Source organism: Cyclopterus lumpus, chromosome 7 (genome assembly GCF_009769545.1).
Source record: "Cyclopterus lumpus isolate fCycLum1 chromosome 7, fCycLum1.pri, whole genome shotgun sequence".
Taxonomy (NCBI): Eukaryota; Metazoa; Chordata; class Actinopteri; order Perciformes; family Cyclopteridae; genus Cyclopterus; species Cyclopterus lumpus.
The window spans coordinates 17,763,576-17,781,621 of NC_046972.1; the positions used below are offsets into that span (position 1 = coordinate 17,763,576).

General features: G+C 40.6%; 1 protein-coding gene across 2 annotated transcripts in view; it reads right to left on the minus strand.

The window, feature by feature from the left end:
• Window positions 1–6,826: 6,826 nt before the first annotated feature.
• Window positions 6,827–18,046, minus strand: part of LOC117733098 (teashirt homolog 2) — a 69,309-nt gene continuing 58,089 nt past the window's right edge. Inside the window, exon 2 of one of the 2 annotated variants that reach the window (XM_034536467.1) lies at window positions 6,827–10,559. In XM_034536467.1, the coding sequence (XP_034392358.1) occupies window positions 7,519–10,559 (3,041 nt within the window). In that variant the 3' untranslated portion in view covers window positions 6,827–7,518. The remainder of the gene's footprint in view (window positions 10,560–18,046) is intronic. The other variant, XM_034536468.1, reaches the window with a different exon arrangement.

Below are 18,046 nucleotides of genomic sequence, written 5' to 3' on the forward strand. Positions count from 1 at the left end.
ATCGAAAACAAAAATTATTCAAAACTTTCATATTCCGTAATGTGTCCTCTGAAAATTCAGACTGGTAAGAAAAAGTAATAGTAATCATTGTTGTCCCCAAAATGTCCCCATCTGGGCCAAACAGCAACAAATGTGTCACTTTATTTTGAATTGTAATTTCCCCTTGGACCAATCAGCGTTATTCTAAATGCCAGAAAGCAGTGGTGAGATGCATCATTTTCCAAGTTTTGTCCAAGTGAGATCAGTCATGTCTGATGTTTTGTGTTTGACACATAAATGAGCAAACAGATGTTGCACAGCTCCTTCTTGGGCTCATCTGTGTAATTTTTTTAATCTGAAAACACAGCTGTGGACTTCATCGTTTTTCCAAGTTTCTGCAGAATCCAACAAGTAAGTAAATACTGTGGCGTTCCTCTAATAGGCCAATCACTTTCATTTGAAAAAGGCATTACATTATTTACTGCAAAGAATGCTTCCATACTCTTCTATATACAATTAATCTTAAACGCTAACTGTATCTATTAAAGCTGCTCCATTCAATATCTTTATATTAACAATAGATGAAATGATGATGTATAATATTAAAGGGCGCACTCATTGTGACAAAACCACAGACAATTATCCCCCAACTCTTAAATGCCCCTCAGCTCCACGGAACAATTAAGCATCATTAAGCTCAATGGTTTGATTTTGCTGCCCACCAATGTATTGTTTTGGTTCACTCTCAACATTTCCAGCAGAATCAGGAAGCTGTTTTCAGCAACAACAACAACAAAAAGAAGGTCAGACAGCGTTAGCAACTAGCTGGTAAAACTAGCGCAGCATGTAGCAGCTTAAAAGCAGATATTTCCCTTTAGAAGTTGGTGGAGACCAAAACAGAGCTAAAAGAAGAGTGAATATTAGACTTACATCTTCTATGTGGCCTGAAACTCACCGCCAATCAAGTGCTACTGTTGCTTTGTGTCCGTTGACTGTGTTGACTGTGCAACCGTCCGCTAACATGTTCCCCATATCAACTTAATAAGAGGATATGTTGTTGTGTTGAAGCTTGTTTCTGCTGCCCCCAAGTGGCCAAATAAATAGACCAGTGACTGGAATTCTGTTCGCTCCCAGCAAGTCTTTATGGTTCCTGCTGGGGTGTGTTTTGTTCTTGAGAGCTAGCGTTACAGTATGTGTCTTTGCAGCCACACATCCCGAGGTAGCTGAGAAGCTGTTTTACACATCTCGTGACCTACATCTATACGCTGAATATGTAGTTTCCAACCTCAAAGCAGTACTCCACCGATTTAGTGTTGCACTCCTCTAACGTATAACCTATAATATCGTTTGACTCATGAGAAGGGAGAAAAGAGATAGTTTTTGGGGATTTTACACATTCTTCTTCTCTGTCTAATCATGGTGCCTACATTACCCACAATGCAATGATTAATGTGTGTGTAGCCCTGAGCAGTGGGCTCCAGAGCTCACTTCTTGCTAACTCCACACCCCTAGATTTATTTTCATTTTCAAATGTGTAGTCTTCAGCCCCAACCAACACTCAATGTCAAGTGACATCACTTGAGGCAGATTTCATCAGATTTTGTGCAACTCGCCCTGGAGCCTCAAAAGGCGTTATATAAAATATATTTTTAAACATTTGCAGTAGAACTCCCTAAGACCTGTAAACAGACGTTGGGTTGCTAAGTTTGCTTTAATGAGAACCATATTCAACCGTATATATTATATTTAAAAGAGGATAGAATAAAGGAATTACAATTAAACTTAAATATGAGGCAACATGGACACAGAAAAATAACAAAATGCTTAAAATATATTAAATATTCCATCCTCACTGATGTCATTTTCTCTGCTTTCCTCTAAGTGGGTCCTTCGTTGCAGTGCTTTTGTAAACATGAATGCCATACTGAATTTCAGATGCAACATATTAAAAATATCAGATGTGAATGTACAAGACAAATAACTGAAAAACCCAGTGAATCAAACGAGACATCAGCTTTTTTTGTTTATGTCTCAAAATCAATATGTTTGGGCATGTTCCAAGACGTATCCTCTATTAACAGCTCATTCATAGATTACTCAAAGCGCAATCGTGTTACATGAGTTGCAAATGTTCTTTCCACCATATTAAAGCCTCTTAATAAGCGCAGGTGTCACCCCTCTCTCTGGTGCCCGGTCATTTGCGTTTGCTCCATGAGTCCTGAGATGCTTCGGAGGCACAAGCAGCCAGTCGGCAAGAATTAGAGCAGCGTCCATGATTGTGCTGACGTCTGCAAGGGGCTAGGCTGGAGATTAAGCCCAATAAAAATGTGTGATTTGTTGCTTTCATATTTGGAAGATGTCAGCTTCAATTTGAGCTAGCACGCTGCCTTGAGGCAGGCTGGGTGACAAATATGAAGGATGCACTGATGAACTGCTGGCAATCAAGTGTTAGTTCTCTCATCCACTATATGATCGCAATGAAAACCTCCACACATTGTTACACAGGGGTTCGGCCACGGCTATCAGCTTTTTTAATATAATAATCATAAATTCGCACAAAAAAAAGAAGGGACTTTGATTTATTTATTTATCTTTTGTTCACTTCTTATAAATCAATTATTCATTCATGTTTCTGCTAAATATTTCTTCTACTACACTGCTTCACAATAACATGTTGTACTTTAACCCATTTCAGTGGTCACTGACACCCTAAATGTGTCTTCAGGGGCTATCCATTTGTACTAATAAAACATTTGAAAAAATGTACTTAGACAAGAAAAAAGGTTTAATCCGCCATCAAAATACCACATTTCACACTTAAACTGGGCTATTTTTTACACTACTGTTGGGTTATTTGCCAAAACTAAAATGTGGTTATCTTGACCCAGTGACATAACAAGATCAAGTTATACATACAATTGTATTACATTGATTGTTAGTTCAGAGTTCATCAGAGTTTAAAAAGACCTATAGATTAAAACTGTTTGCAAACATATACCCTATTTTAGTATGGGCAAATAACCCAAAATGATAATAAAAACAAAACACTGGCTCAAAACAAACCCTTGTCTTGTGGTGCGTTCTACCAATGGGTAAATTAGCCCATTATTGAATAGGTAATATATAGATTGAAATGATTTAAGTGTATACCCAAAGGCGGGCTCAATTTATAACATCAATCAATAACCTTTTTCAAAGCAAGGCAGTGGTGAATATCTGTAACTATTGGGAAATCATTACAAGTTAATTTCTAAAAGACAGAAAAAGAGGCGAAACAGGGTTAGGATCATGTGAACGTCATCAGGAGGGAGGATTGACCGTCTGTTTAAGATTCTGGAAGTTTGAAAACACCTTGTGCATTATAACTGAAGCTCTACCCAAAGTTCCCCGAGTTTAATCCTTTCTGCAAGTGCTTCATCAACCTTCAGCTTTTTTGACAAGACAGAAGTTTCAGCATGTATGATTAATAAGATACAAATGTGCAACTGATATTTGATAAATGACTTTGGTTTCATATTCATGATGTACAATGAATATGCAGCACCAGGGGCTTAGGCCTACTTGATTGATCAAATGTATTCCATTCATCACTTATTTTTGCTTAATTAGCATATTTGAAGCAACACCATTAACAGTGGAGGACTATGGGCTATTTGGAAGATATGATGTATGTAGGAGAGCAGACATACATACATTCCTCTTTGTCTTGTATGAGCTCACATCCTCAGGAGGCTGAATTCATTATAAATCATATTATTTAGCAAAAAGAAAAAAAACGAGGTAGAGGATTTAGGCACATCATTCATCACTGCTTTTTAATTCCAAGTATTTGGTCCTCCACATTTTGAAAAAGGCATCATGGCAGCAAACCTCCAATAGTACAATGCAGGTAAAAGGACGAATTGTTCTGATATCTCTGAAAAGGAATCAAGGGATCTAATGCTCTTTATGGGATATTTCTCAGAGGGACGTAATAACCTGAGGACTTTGGGGAGAATAAATGGGAGAAAAGGGAGTTAGGATGTGGGTCATTATAGCTATAAGTTCTAAAGCCCTTCATTAAACACATGAGCTAGTCATTACCCTGCTGCTGTGTGATGAACATTTTGAACCCCCCCCCCCCCCCCCCCCCCCACACACACACACACACACACCTCCTCCTCCCCCTCCTCTGGTTTACAGACCAGATGATGCAGAGAATCCATGCTTGTCTTGCACAGGGCGAAGCAAAGTCAGGCACAGTGTAAATGTTTTGTGTGTATCCAAGCAGGCAAATTCTGATGCACATTTGCCTTATTACAGCACATCAGCGTCAGGGAGACACACGCCAGTGCAAGCAAGCAGCGTGCACTTATCATTATTTGATAGCATGTTTAATGACAGATTGACAAAGAATTTGCAAATACGAGTTGGCGTCAATTTAGCTAAGGTCGGGTTTCACTGCATCTTCAATGCAAACTTACTTATATGGATACTTACATTTTTTCATCTGAGCTATTAGAAGTTATTAGAACTGTTTTAGAAAGTAACTCCAAGCTGGGAAAAATTTGGCTTTTTTTTATTTGGAGATTCTGAAAAACAATTTCACTGCTAGTGAAATCAATGATGCTAATAGTGAGAATATTCAATCATGTGTCTGTAGATTGACTTCATGACATGTAGAGAAAAGGCACTGAGATGTGACTTTAACCTACATTTGTTTTTATTGAGAGGAACCGTACAAGCTTTGTCACCATGTGACTGCCCAGTGTTCTGGCTAATGTAGAATACTGTAAAAAAAGAAAAAGTATAAACTGTGTCCATGAACGAGCATGTTACTGCGCTTAATATATCTCATAATCAATCCGTTTAAAACCAAGATTGTGTGTGTGTGTGTGTGTGTAATTGCAGAAAGCTGACTGTGTTCTGTAATTAGCCATGACATGTTAGATATACGGTGCGATTAACTGTGTTAATATGCAAACATCCAAAATGAATTAATATAAAGCACCAAAAGAATTATGGGTTTATTTCACCTAATTACCTGCGATGTGTTACCTGAAGTATATCAGTATTTAATAACTCAGGTATTCATATTAAAGAGCATCGTGTTTATTTGAAAAACTGGAGCAGCTGATGTGTATTTTGAGTTTCCACCCACTCGTTTATGCACATTGAAATAATTGCACGATACAATTCACATTAACCTTTTAAAGTTTGCTTTAAATTTTATATTACATCCATTTAGCAGTTTTGTGGATACTAACAATGAGTCCCACATCGACTTTGACTTATTAGAGCAAATTATGTTGAGAGACAACTAATTTCCCTCTCTGATTGCACTGATGAGAGCATTTTTCTTCGGTTAGCCTTGGGTGGATCTCTTCTAGGTTGTGCTGAATCCTCAACATTTACTGGGAGCATACACTGTATATGTGTATGCATTGAATAAAGATGTGTATCAAAATAAAGGGAATTACTGTGTAAAAATAAAAGCTCTACATTGCATGTCATCTTTCTTCTTTTTTTTTTTTAAAGCCTCATTTGAAATTTCACTAAACACAAACAGCCAATAATATTCTCCCCCCAACCCCCCCACCCCCCCTGCAAAGCATTCTTCTGCATCATAAGGACAATGCTTGCTTCAGTTTAGAATAAGTTGCTCCTCTAAAACATAATGGCTCTACAGACAAATCAGAGATCCTTCGGAGAAGAAAGGCACTAAATAATTTATAGCTTTAATCTGCTCACTGAGGTGTGTGGTCTTTGACAGTAATTATAAATGCAGGGAGAAATTATAGCGGAATACTTTAACTGCATTAGGAGTCATCTGATGAACAACATGATTGCCTGCTCATTTCCAACAATAGGGGGCAAGTTGGTGTCACAGCATTCAAATCACCACAGTGCCCGTGTGCTTTCTCCCATTCGCCATCAAATGTCAGTTGGCCGTTATAAAACAGAGATTTGATGGGTGGAGGTAATTGAGGACTTGATTGCTCGAAAAGAGATGAATTGCATAAAATGTTTATGAATTTAGAAGGCAATTATTTTTAATAGCCTTGAAATAATAGAGCTGGAGGAAATATGTTTAATTGTTATGATACCGTCTTGCAGCAACAGCAGCGGTGTTCACAGGAAAGCAATAAAGTCTGACAAGAAGATGTATCTTTGAGGTGTATCTAAAAGTCATGAGGTAAAAGAACAGAATGCTGCGTCGGCTACAGTATGAGGATGCTAGCCTCTGTCGCATTGAGCTTCTCCGTGGATTTAAAAACTTGTAAAGGATAAAGAAGATATTGTGACTTTAAATACAAAATACTTTATCTTATGGGTCTGTTATTTCTGAATCTTTTCCTGATAATTTCCATATAGGTTTTCTGGAAAGAACTATCTCATTTGGCATTATTATTTTAAAAGAAAACTGTTAAAAAAAGACTGAAGTCAATTTAAATTCATTTAAAAAAATAATTATTGGCAATGTTATGCTCCATATATGTTGAATTGAATGACCATTTTTCATGTTCAGTGGACCTGCAGTGCACTGACTAAAATACTTTTGATTTCATTAGAAATTAAGTGGAAGTGTTTCTACCTTATATTATATATGTATTTCCCTGATAAGTATCAAATTGCATTCTTTCTTGAAAACTTCCGGAGGAATTATCAAGAAATTACCTCCAGTAATAATGGAACAAAAGTGTTACTGATACGTGTACAACTTGAGCAGCAGTCATTGGTATAATATAGATTTTCTTTGTCCATCATCAGTTTGCTAAGCAGGAAATCTTAACATCTTTATATTATGAAAAACTATACAAGTAAACAATTAAAGATAACAAATAAAAAGATATACAAACTGTTATTAAATGTTAACTCTTTATTTGAATAAGTAAAAAAAGGTGCAGGTATCACAGGTATCATCTGTCTTGCTGTTATCCTTGTTGCATGAAACACACTGTTTTCTTTTCTTCTAAAACATATTTACATGTGAAATATCCTTGTTCCCAAACCGTCTAATTATTTTTGAGTCATGTACAGAATCCGAGTCTAAACTGGTGATTAAACATTTATTAAAGTGCTTTTTTCTCTTCTATCATTGCAACACAAAACATCTTTACATAGCAATACACTGTACAGGTCTGCGTGTGTGTTATCGTGTGTCGGGCTACCTGTTTTAACAGCTGCACAATTATGCAGGTGTACGGTATCATAGAAGTTGTAAAGTACAATTAGTTCACTATTTTGTCTTTGAAATACAATTTAAACTTGACATATCATACAAATAAATAGTAGTCATAGCCAGGGCTATTGCATGCAAACATCAGCAATTATGTTTCTTCAAGCAGTAATACAATTCATTACTGGTGATGCATTTGAGCAGGGTGCAAAAGTATCTCTTAGTGTTTCCTTATACAATTTCTCACCAGTGTGTCTTTGCCATCCATGAAATGTTTTAAAAGTCATAATGATGCACTACACAACGCTAGTTGAAAAAAAAATGGTTGAAATATCTGACCCGTGTATTGAAATAAAAAAAGTGACAATACTAGGGAAAGTCTACTCCTTGTCCATTTCCACATATTGTGAATGGTTGTCAGGGGATTTGCTGTGAGTTTTACTCAAATGAAGTTTGACTGCGTGATTGCTGGCAAATGTCCGACAGCAGAGCTTACATTTGAACTTTGAGTCAATGTCTTCGTCCGTGACTAGAGCCTCTGTGGCTCTGACGCTGAGGGCCTTCGACAGTTCTGGCTCCTCTACCTTCGTCTGGTGCTCTACTGGCATTTTGCACATGTCTTTGATTTGGAACCCAAGATGGGTTTCCAGATGGGAAATGAATGAGGCGGGGGACCTAAACTGGGAAGCGCAGTCATTGCAGTAGAAGATCGGGTGCCCGGTGTCCATGCTCTTCAGGAATTTGGTCCCTCCGGTTTTACGCAGTTGGTATTTTACATTTGCTAACCAATGGCTTATGGTGGTCATGGACAGTCCGGTGAACTTGGAGATGTGCATCCGTTCCTGAGGGCCTAGGTCTGCGAGTAAGTATTTACCCTCAGAGGTCTGGAAGAGGCTGGAGGCAAACTGAGCTTGCAGGATTAGAAGATGGCGAGGGTTCCAGTTTGACTGTCTACCTTTACGCTTGTGGACGGAGTACATCTCAGGAGACAAGTCCTCAAAACGCCTGACATCGGATTCCAGTTTCATCATTGGGATCCTTGATGGTATGGAGGGTTTTGGTGTTGTGGCTTTTGGAAGAACTTTAACCATATCTGCAATGTCAGACAGAGCATATTTCTGTGACATCGGCGTGGAGGGGTGGAGTAGTGAGGAACTTGGCTTACTGGGTTTGGATTTTGTCAGATCTATAGGCTGGTCATCATTAGCAAAGAGAAAGGGGTTATCGGGCCTCTTTCTTATAGCATTTCCAAGCATTAATGCTGGCTTCTCACTGCTACGGTTAATGTCAGCAAATATAGACTGGGTGTGAGCAGATAGTTTATCTGCTCTTGAGTTACCGGGCTTATTTGCTTTGCCCAGATGATTGTTCAGAACTGACTGTAGTGCACTAAGAGGGTTTATGCCAAGTAGAGTTGGAGTGTCACCGAGAGGCTCTGAAGTAGGGCTGCGTCCATTGCTGGCAGATGGGCTCGGTGTCTTGCCTCTGTCAGAGAAATCTGGGCTCAACTTCCCTTTGATCGCTTCACTCATTTCATTCATACAGTCTGCATCAAGCTTTGAAGAGGAAGAGGAATCATCCTGACAATCGCTGTCATCATTTTCCACCAGATCAAACTTAATATTCTGACTTTCTTTACCATCGCTAATGCCAACCTTTTCTTTTTTGATGTCCACATTTTGATGCTGTCCCTGGGAAGCCTCAACTCCCACAGCACCGTGGTATAACTTCCCCTTGGGGGCAATCGGTCTCAGCTTGTGGTTAAATGTCTGCTTCAGCTGAGTAGGGGGAGATGCAGAGAGTGGTGAGCTTTTGATGAGGCCAGAGAGCTGATAGGCAGCGTGAATGCTCGGATAGGCACTCCAGCTTGGTGTCCCTGTTTGAGCTTTATTGATGGCAGAGGCCACTGTATTGGCTAAAGATTTAAGAATGTCCCCTCCTCCTCCTGAGTCCTGTTCAAGATCCTCCTCACGGAGATAAGGGTACTTAAAAGTCCCATTGTCTGCTTTTTGATCCTCAGTCTCTTGCTTGTCATCTTTAGCTTCAGTTTCTTCCATTTTGTCTGATGTACCTTCCCCCTTGATATCCCTCGCACTGCTCCCGAGGGAAGGATTTTTCGGAGACACCTTTCCTCCCTCATTGTCACTGGCAGCCGGCTCAGCTAAACCCTGTATCTTTTCTATGGCCAGGGGGTCAAGGGCTAACTGTTTACCCTTTTTAGAGGCTGAGTTTGTGACTTTGATGAAGTGTCCAGTAACCATCATATGTGTGGTGAGTTGCTGAAGGGTGTCATGGGAGCTTCCGCACTCCATGCATTTAAGAATCTGAGACTTGCACGTTTCAAACTGCCAAGTGTAACTCGCGCCGTTCTGATAGCCGTAGCGATTATTGTTAGCATTTGAAATGGCGGCGGCCCGTTGTGCCTCAGTGTAGCCAGATAGACCAGTTGTAGAGTCAGGGGAGCAAGGTCTCACTGTCTCAAAGGCCCGTTTCTTTGCTGGTGGCAACAATTTGGATGTGAGTAATGGGAGAGGCTCTTTTAAAGGCACTTTTTGGTAATGCTTAGTTTTTATCATATGGACGCTCAAATCCTGGAGTGATTCAAAAGAGTGACCACAGAACATGCACTTCAAAACTTTTTGTGCATCCTCTTTTCCTTCCATATCTTGGAAATTCCGTTTCCTAGCTTTAGAAGACGAACCAGAGGAGTTACTCTGTTTGCTGTGGTTGTTGTCCTGGTAGTGTCCGCTTTTGCTCATGTGGATCGTCAGATCCACCAGAGTGTCATAAGCAGCACTACAATCCTTACAGCGAAATCGGCTGGCTCCTGTGAACACTGAGCCACAGGGTTTGGTGGTTTGCCTGTACAGGTGGACAGAGCTGAAGAGGTTAGGTTTGGATGTCGGCTTCGGGGAGAGTGTCTGTCGCAGGGTCTTAGAGAGTGCATCTTGGTGCCAGTCAAACTCACTCTTGGTGCTTCCGTTGGTGCTGTCACAGTTGGCTTTGCTGGTGTTCTTGCCAATTTTCAAGTCCATCCCTATCCCAGTCCAGTAGGAATCAGAGAGAAAGCTTGCATAGGCTGCCCTCATCTTCTCCAAGCTGCCGCCCACCTCGTCTTTATGTTTGGAGCTGCGGCTCTCAACATCCCCCAGGCTCTCAGGTGGCGAGGTGGTTTTGAAGTCTGAGAGTCTGTCGCTTGTGTCGCTAAGGCGTGACTCCAACTCGACCTCTTGATTAGAAAGGACACTGATGGGAGAGTTCTGGTTGCTATAAGTGTTGGTGCTCTTGTTGTCCAGCTCTTTGTCCTCGGACACTTTGGGGCTGGTCTTCTCTGAGCATTCTTCTTCAGTTTGTGTGTCGTTCTCGCCGTCTTCCTCAGGGATGGTTTCCTGAAGAACACCGTCTTCATCAGGCATGTACACTAGAGAAGAAAGAGACATGGAGATTAATGACATTGAAACACATTGCGGGACAGCAGTTTAGTTAATTTAATTTTCCAAGAACAATACACAGAGAACATTTAAGACAAAATAATGGTGACTGCTTTGTGCCTTGGGAGGTTGGCGAGTATAGCCGGACATAATGTCTTTACTAACAGACTGCTGCTGGTGTAACGGGACCATGTGATTCACGACAGGCTATTGACTTAGTGCTGTGTCCAAGGGTTTCTCTGGCCTCAAGTTGAGATGTTTACAACAATCATTGGCCACTGAGTGACAAAAGGAAATTGATTCTTCTGGGGCCCGTTAAGTGTTATTGTAAATGACCTATTCCGTAGTGATTATGGATGCCTCAAAACTGCAATGCAAATGTGAGCCTTCTGTTCTGGATAACGTCTCAGCTTCCCTGAAGCTTCACATAAACTTCAATGTCCCGCATTGCTCTATCAATAAATGTAAAGACTCGACTGAAAAAGAGAGGAGAAAACAAACTCCAGAAGATATGTAGCCAAAATAAAAAATATGTTGCCAATGTGAATGCTTGATAAAGATGTTGATCAAGCTGGTAGAAAAGCTGATTCAATCATAAGTGTTAAAACTAGACAATTAGAAAAATTATTCAAAAAATTACTGGCAATCTGTCACGTCATTATATTTTCCCTGACAGTCTCATAAACAGCAATTACTTCTTTCATTATTCACCTGTTCATTCTCCCTACTCATAGAGCACAAACATTATTGCTTCAATTAACAGATAATTAAACAACAGTATTTCTAATTGACACATTTCCCATCATCCAATTTCTGGGTTCTTCACATGGCTTCAGGGTCTGCTCAACATAATATGAACACAGTCACAGAATATTAAAATGTCCTTTCTGACAAAAGCTATTTCAGATTATTTCAAATCGACAGCCGGCCACCCACACAACAATACTACAACCAATGTGTGCATATCTTTTGAAGACATCCTGCAATAAATGCAGTTTGTCAGTGTTGTCACATATCTGAGATAGTTTCCACCTCATAGTCACGCTGGAAAATGCATTTTGGGAGAGACGTGGCAGATGTGCCCTGAGTTAAATATGAATAGGACATAACAGCCCTGTCCAGGCACTTATGCATTTCATGTGGTTAATATTTCTTTTCTGAATAGAGGGCACTCCATGAGTAGGAAGGCTGAAGCCGAGCACTCAGGAGTCCCACACTGGGCGGCCCATAGAAAGTCTTCCATTTTTTTTGCCTTCTGAAAATATGATTTTTTTTTTTAAATCAATATTTCACAAGTGCCTCAAGAGAAACCCTGGAGGTGAATTGCCTGCCAGCTAATGGATGGAGATGGGATTCGGACTTTCAAAACAAACATAGGGTATAGGGCCTCGTGAACAAGAGCCTGCACACACTCTCACACCCATGAGCCCCAATGTGCTCTGACCTTGATCCACCGCAAGAGAGATGTTTTGATTGGCCAACCGAGATCGGTGATGGCCTCCAAAATACCCTTGATGCTAAGGGAGAGAGTTGTCAAGAGCACAGAGGTATGTTTTATTTATAGTCTTATATATAGTATTCACAGTGAAGGAGAACACCAATGGCTATGACAAGCTCCAAGTTGATGTCCTCTCTCTTCAAAGTTGCCACTAAAACTGAGGGACTGGGAAGAACACACTCCAAAGTGGGGAGATGAGCATTTCTCCGGTCCGGTGAGAGTTTAATTGAAACGTCTCAATCCTAGTATGCACCCTCATGTCAAGGCTATTCGCTGCATATTTCATGCAGCTTCAAATTCACCAATACATGCAGTTCTGGTCCACCTTCCCTATTTTTGAGATGAAGGTACGTTTCACCAAGACTAAGCCCTGGTTTTCTGGAAATAGCCACTCACACGTAGTTATATCAATTGGAATGTGAATGTTTGCACCTTATCGTTGTATTTGAGGGTGGAATTGACAGAGATTAACTGCAGCCTTTCCTGTTGTTCTTTGCATTTCTATCAGATTTGCAGAGTTGCAGACATCCAGAGGCACCAATTAACCTTCTGGCATGCAGGGATCACTCCAAGATACCCGCACGTCTAACTCCAACGCTTCTCACACCATTTGTAACCAGCTCTTGTTCTACTACAGCATTGCTGCCATGCCAAGCTGTGCTACTCTTGCATTCAAGGACAATGTGACATTAACAGACAACACCTACAAAAATATTACAATATGAGAGACAAGTTTGACAACAATACAGACTTAACCGCAGTTAGGCTTCTTCAAACTAAATTATTCAAACTAAGTGTAAGAACGGGTGCGTCATTGTGTAAACCAAATGTGAAGAGCACATTCTTTCACAACTTAGAAAAAAAGACACGTAAATGCCTGCTTTGAAAATGTTACTGGAAGTCCGAGCAAGGCAACTCCCAGCCTAAGTACCCTTTCAAAACAAGAGGCTGGCATGCCTTGCCTGAGATTTAGCATGTCATAAACTGCTGTAAAGCCTCCAATCTGTGTCACTACAAATTTATATCTTCAGAGAGAGATATGCAAAGGTCAAAAAACCTGAGGTATCCATCATAAATCAGGCAGTTGAAGTGTTTATAACCTTTATCCGTTAGAGCAGACTCTTGGCATAGCAAGGCCTGGATTTACAGAAGCAGCAGCCAGTTTCTGAGCCAAAATATTTTTTTTCCCGTACATCAAGAGAAACCAGTTAACTGCATAGGAAACAGTAGATTAGGTTCACTGCAACATTCATGGCAGCCTGCTGTCCAATTGGATTGGTGCTAAAGGCTTACATGACAATATATTTACAACTCAACTTGAAGCATTATCTTCATAGAGAACAATCCCCTCTCCCTTGTGTAAGGGAGTCTATTCAAAATGTGTCAATCATTTGGTCTTTTTTTTTTCTATGTGTGAGCCAGCTGTAAAAGGGCATTCAGTTTCCAACGTTAACATGCCACTAGAAACGTTTGTAAATTTGAGAACATCAACATTTATCTCTTGGAAGGTCAACATTTCCTTCATTAATCTGACAAGCCAGAAAGAGTTAGCAGCCTGAGGAGCAGAGCTAATGGGCAGCTGCAATACCCAGCGCATGCAGGACTTTGTGCGTTTCCGAGGTAACACTATCTTCAGAGAAGATTGGGTAATTCATAGGTGCCAGTGACAGGTCTGCACGTCTGTGCCACTTTCCACAGTGCTCTCCGGTTGTCTCAAGCTACAGTTTTTGCTGCTCGCAAATCAATATCTCTTTTTACCTCTCATTGATCGCCTTGTGGTGGGACCAACCTAAGCAGGACTGTTATGACATTTCTAGATTTCCCCCTGTCCTTGAAACAATCAATTACACGCGCATGGCAATCAAAACCTCTTTGCAAAATGAACCTGCTCCATGACATTTTCATCTCCCGGATTAATGCCATGTAAAGAAAAGAAGGAAAAAAAAGGCGTCCCTGCTGGATAGACAGAGAACAGTCCAACAACGCAGGTCAGGGTCACTAAACAATCTCCAGGCTGTCTCAGTAGCGGTTTCTCCTCCCTGTTTCCACTCACATGTAAGCCCAATTAATTGCGTCTGTGCATTTAAAAACGCTTGCTCCTCTGTTGTTATAAATAGGTGTGAAATGTCAGTCAAAAAGTACTCGGTGTACCAAACATAATTCTAAAGTTGTGAAGCTCTTTGCGAGATTGGAAACGGGATGACGTGTTTCTGAACCGCGATGCGATTGTGATTTCCTCAGTGAGCTATCATTAGAATGAAACACACATGTCACAAGGTTTAATATTTGACAGTGATATCTGACTAACTCAGTGAGCTGTGCACGTCAAGATAAAACAGATACATTGTCAGACATCCTGGTGATAGTCTTGATGACACATCTGAAGTTAAGTCTGAACTGAATCACATAGGAAACGGCGAAGAGCTAATTCTGAGCCCCGGAGCCATCTGTAAAGATCTGTAAACACCTCTCGCTTCATTGTTCCCTGTCAGGAAACAGTCTCCCCGAGCCCAAGGACACTGCAGAGTAAAGAGAGAACAATCACATTCAGATTGCTCCCTTTGACAACATTTGTCTGGAGGTTAATTGATATCACAGAATTAAATAGTGTTTGACTTGCTTTTAAATAGGAATGTGTCATTAGTTCCCACCTGGCCCATTATTTCATTTAACAACTTTTAAATGACGTCTTTAACAGAATTCAAAACTCTGCAGACACACACACACACACACACACACACACACACACTGTAACAGAGTCTAGTTATTAACAGTATTGTGGTTCACATTCTGGTTAAAACTAAAAACATAACCCATAGGTTAGATAATGAAAAGTGGGTTTAAAAGCAGCCACGAACCCCCTCGGAGTGGTTTTGTTGGACCTTCCTGAGGCGTTCACTACAAACCCATGAAACGGAAACACTCATGTTAATTTTTGTATGCATGAAGGAGATGTTACTTAAAGTGCATTACTTACTTCACTAAACACAAGCTATTCATGCAGATAAATGCCTTGCTTTTATACACCCTCAACTTTAATATTTTATAGTCTAATATAATCAAATAAAAACTTGCAGCTCAAAAAAGACACGGACAACTTGAGGACAGATTGTGAACGCAGCAAACGGCACAATGTGCTCAGATGGACCGAGAGCCAGATTAATGATAGGATCGCAAAAATGACACCATATCCTGCCATCTGGCTGTTCATTTGGGCAAAAATTATCACAATAATTATGGCAATTAATCAAAAATGTTTTCACAACCAACATGCTGTTAAGTAAAAACACAGAGAACTTTGGAATGCACAATCAACACGCCAAATAAACACAAAACAATATCCGAAGGTAGTCGGGCCTCTAGCATGTTCAGTTTGAGCTATTGGGGTGTTTTTATGAAAATGATACAAATGTGTCAATGTGTAAAAGTCTTGTCTGCATGGACGCTAATCATGCTATTTACTGAGCCACATCAGATTGCCCTGCCTGAAGCTCCAGGAGCCCCCTTCCCTCCGTGATGTCACTGAGCGATGCTGCTCCTTTTGATACCTACGAGAAGCTTCTGCTCCGAGACGCGTCAGTCGGCCCGCTGCCTAATTGGAAGTGAGCGGTGGGAGAGCATTGCAATCTGCACTCCAGCACCTAAGTCATCACTTTGAACATTGCCACAGCCGACGCATCACATGCAGTTGCCTGGCGTTGCATCTCACCAAAGGGTCCCCTATCAGCACCGGCAGAGACAATTATACACACAACAGCCCTGTCCTGTCTGGTAGACCTTTACCAGACCAGCAACACAAAGCCAGGTGGATATTGGCTATCTGTGTACAAGATGTTATTATATACAAGTCTGTAGTAGGCTCTGTGGCCTCTTTGTTAGGTACACCTGTACGATCATTAATGCCTTCATGTCTTTGTTTGCAGTGGTGGAAATATAGTACATTTACTCAAGTGCTGCACTTATAACTAGGTAATCTGGAGTAACGAGCAAGACTGATCTAGATTTGTAAAAGTATACGATCTTGTGAGAACGTCGCCAAGTCTGCAACACTGACTACATCTTCTGAACCCAAAGCCACGGCCCCCAAAATGATCTTTATGAACATAAACAACACACATGGCTATTGTTAGAAGTCACAGCTGTCAAGATAGGAGCTTGTGGAAGACTCTTGTGATGTGCAGTGAGTGCACAGAATATATAATGATATAAAATAAGATAAAATTACCAACATTACCGTTAAATAAAGTTCATAATTTTACTTTCAATTTTGTGATAATTTACACTTTAACTACAATACTTTTTAGAGGAAAAAAAGGGGCGTGTGAGGAAGGAGTTGCTCAGTGACTTCTGATTAGAGGGCGTTAACATTCTTCTTCTTCTTTAATTAATAAATCCCAACCAGCCGACTTCAAAACGGCCTTCACATTTCCAGACTGATGGTAGATAGTCGACAATACGATGGCGTGTTGAGCCAGTTTCGATCATGAAACGCTTGTAAGAAATGTCCATATTAACACCAGCATGTTGAGTTTTTATCACAGTACGGTCATACAATTCAGTTTACAGCTCATAAAAAAAAAGAGGTTTTACTGTGCCGCACCACTTCAAGGATGATCTGAATACGTTCTGCAAATCCGTGAGCTCCAAACTAAATTCCACTCTACTGAGACGGCAACAGATATCTCAAAACTCGAGAGAAAAAAAAATTAATAAAACAAATATGCTGGATAAACGGCAGATAAGTTACGAGGAAAATCTTTTTTTAAATCTTTTTTTGCAAATACGATAAATAAACCGCAGGCCATTGAATCAGCTATATTGTGCCGTTTTGTATAAGCAGTTAAATATACTATACGAAGCATGATGTCTCCTATTTGTTCTCTTTTGCAAACAAGGGAAGGTAAATATAAACAATTCCGGCGAGAGTGTGTTGGATAACGTTACAACTGAAGAGGCTTAAAAGCCTCAGTGTATATTTGTCAGATTATAGATGATCTTCCCTGCCCTGACTGATACAAAGTTCCAGTTGGCGGAGCAGAAGCAGGGCGGCTTCAACTGCAGTGTATTTTCCACTAGCAGGGGGGTGGGTGGGAGCCGCCTCGCGTCGCTCTGTCACTTGGTTTCTGAAGAGCCCGTGACACGGCTCTCCAGGAGCGACATGATGAGGTCTGATGGTTCCTTTCTGCAGAATAGCAGTTTACCCCTCATTCACCCTTATCAGAGAGCGAACCCATCATCTTACAGTACGCCACTCAAACCGCTTCGCATATTGGAGCTGACCAGTCGAGCAAACAGGGCGCTACTAATAAAAGACCATCTTGCTTTGGTTCAAATTTCCCTGATTGAATGTCATTCAGGAATGTTTGCGTGGCAGCGGGGAGGAAAGTGGGCCATCATTTAAAGGACCGCTGCTTTGCACACATAAGGCCTTTGTTCTAGTTTTATGAGATACTGAGTGAAAGGTATGATGGCCTACACTCGCCTAACGTGCTGTTTGTTTTTCATGCCCACTCGCCAGAATAAATAAAGAGCTTTTCATTTCCAATTCAATCATTGTCTGATGTTTTGTAAACATTTGTCGTTTATTTCCTTGTCATCTCATGTGGTATTTCATAAAAAAAAATAAAAAAACGGTGTCAGGTCTCCTTAACTCTTTGCTGCATGAACTGCGTACCATTCAGTGTTCCCCTGAGATCAGAAGATGTATATCCAGTCCCTGCATCGTAAACGTTGCATGAACTCTAAACACTGGCCCTCCCAAACAACAACAGCCCTCCATCAAGGTCAGGCCTTGATAAATCTGATAGTGCAGCTGGAAGAGACTGTGTGTATTCTATTAAAACAATCTGCATTTCACTAACTCGTCCCGCCCGCTCTGTCCCTGTATGGATCTTTCATTAGATTCTGGATGGTCTCCAGCCAAAGCTTTCCTTGTACAAGCAGTTTTATGCAGTTTTCAGCAAAGGGAGGCATTTTTTT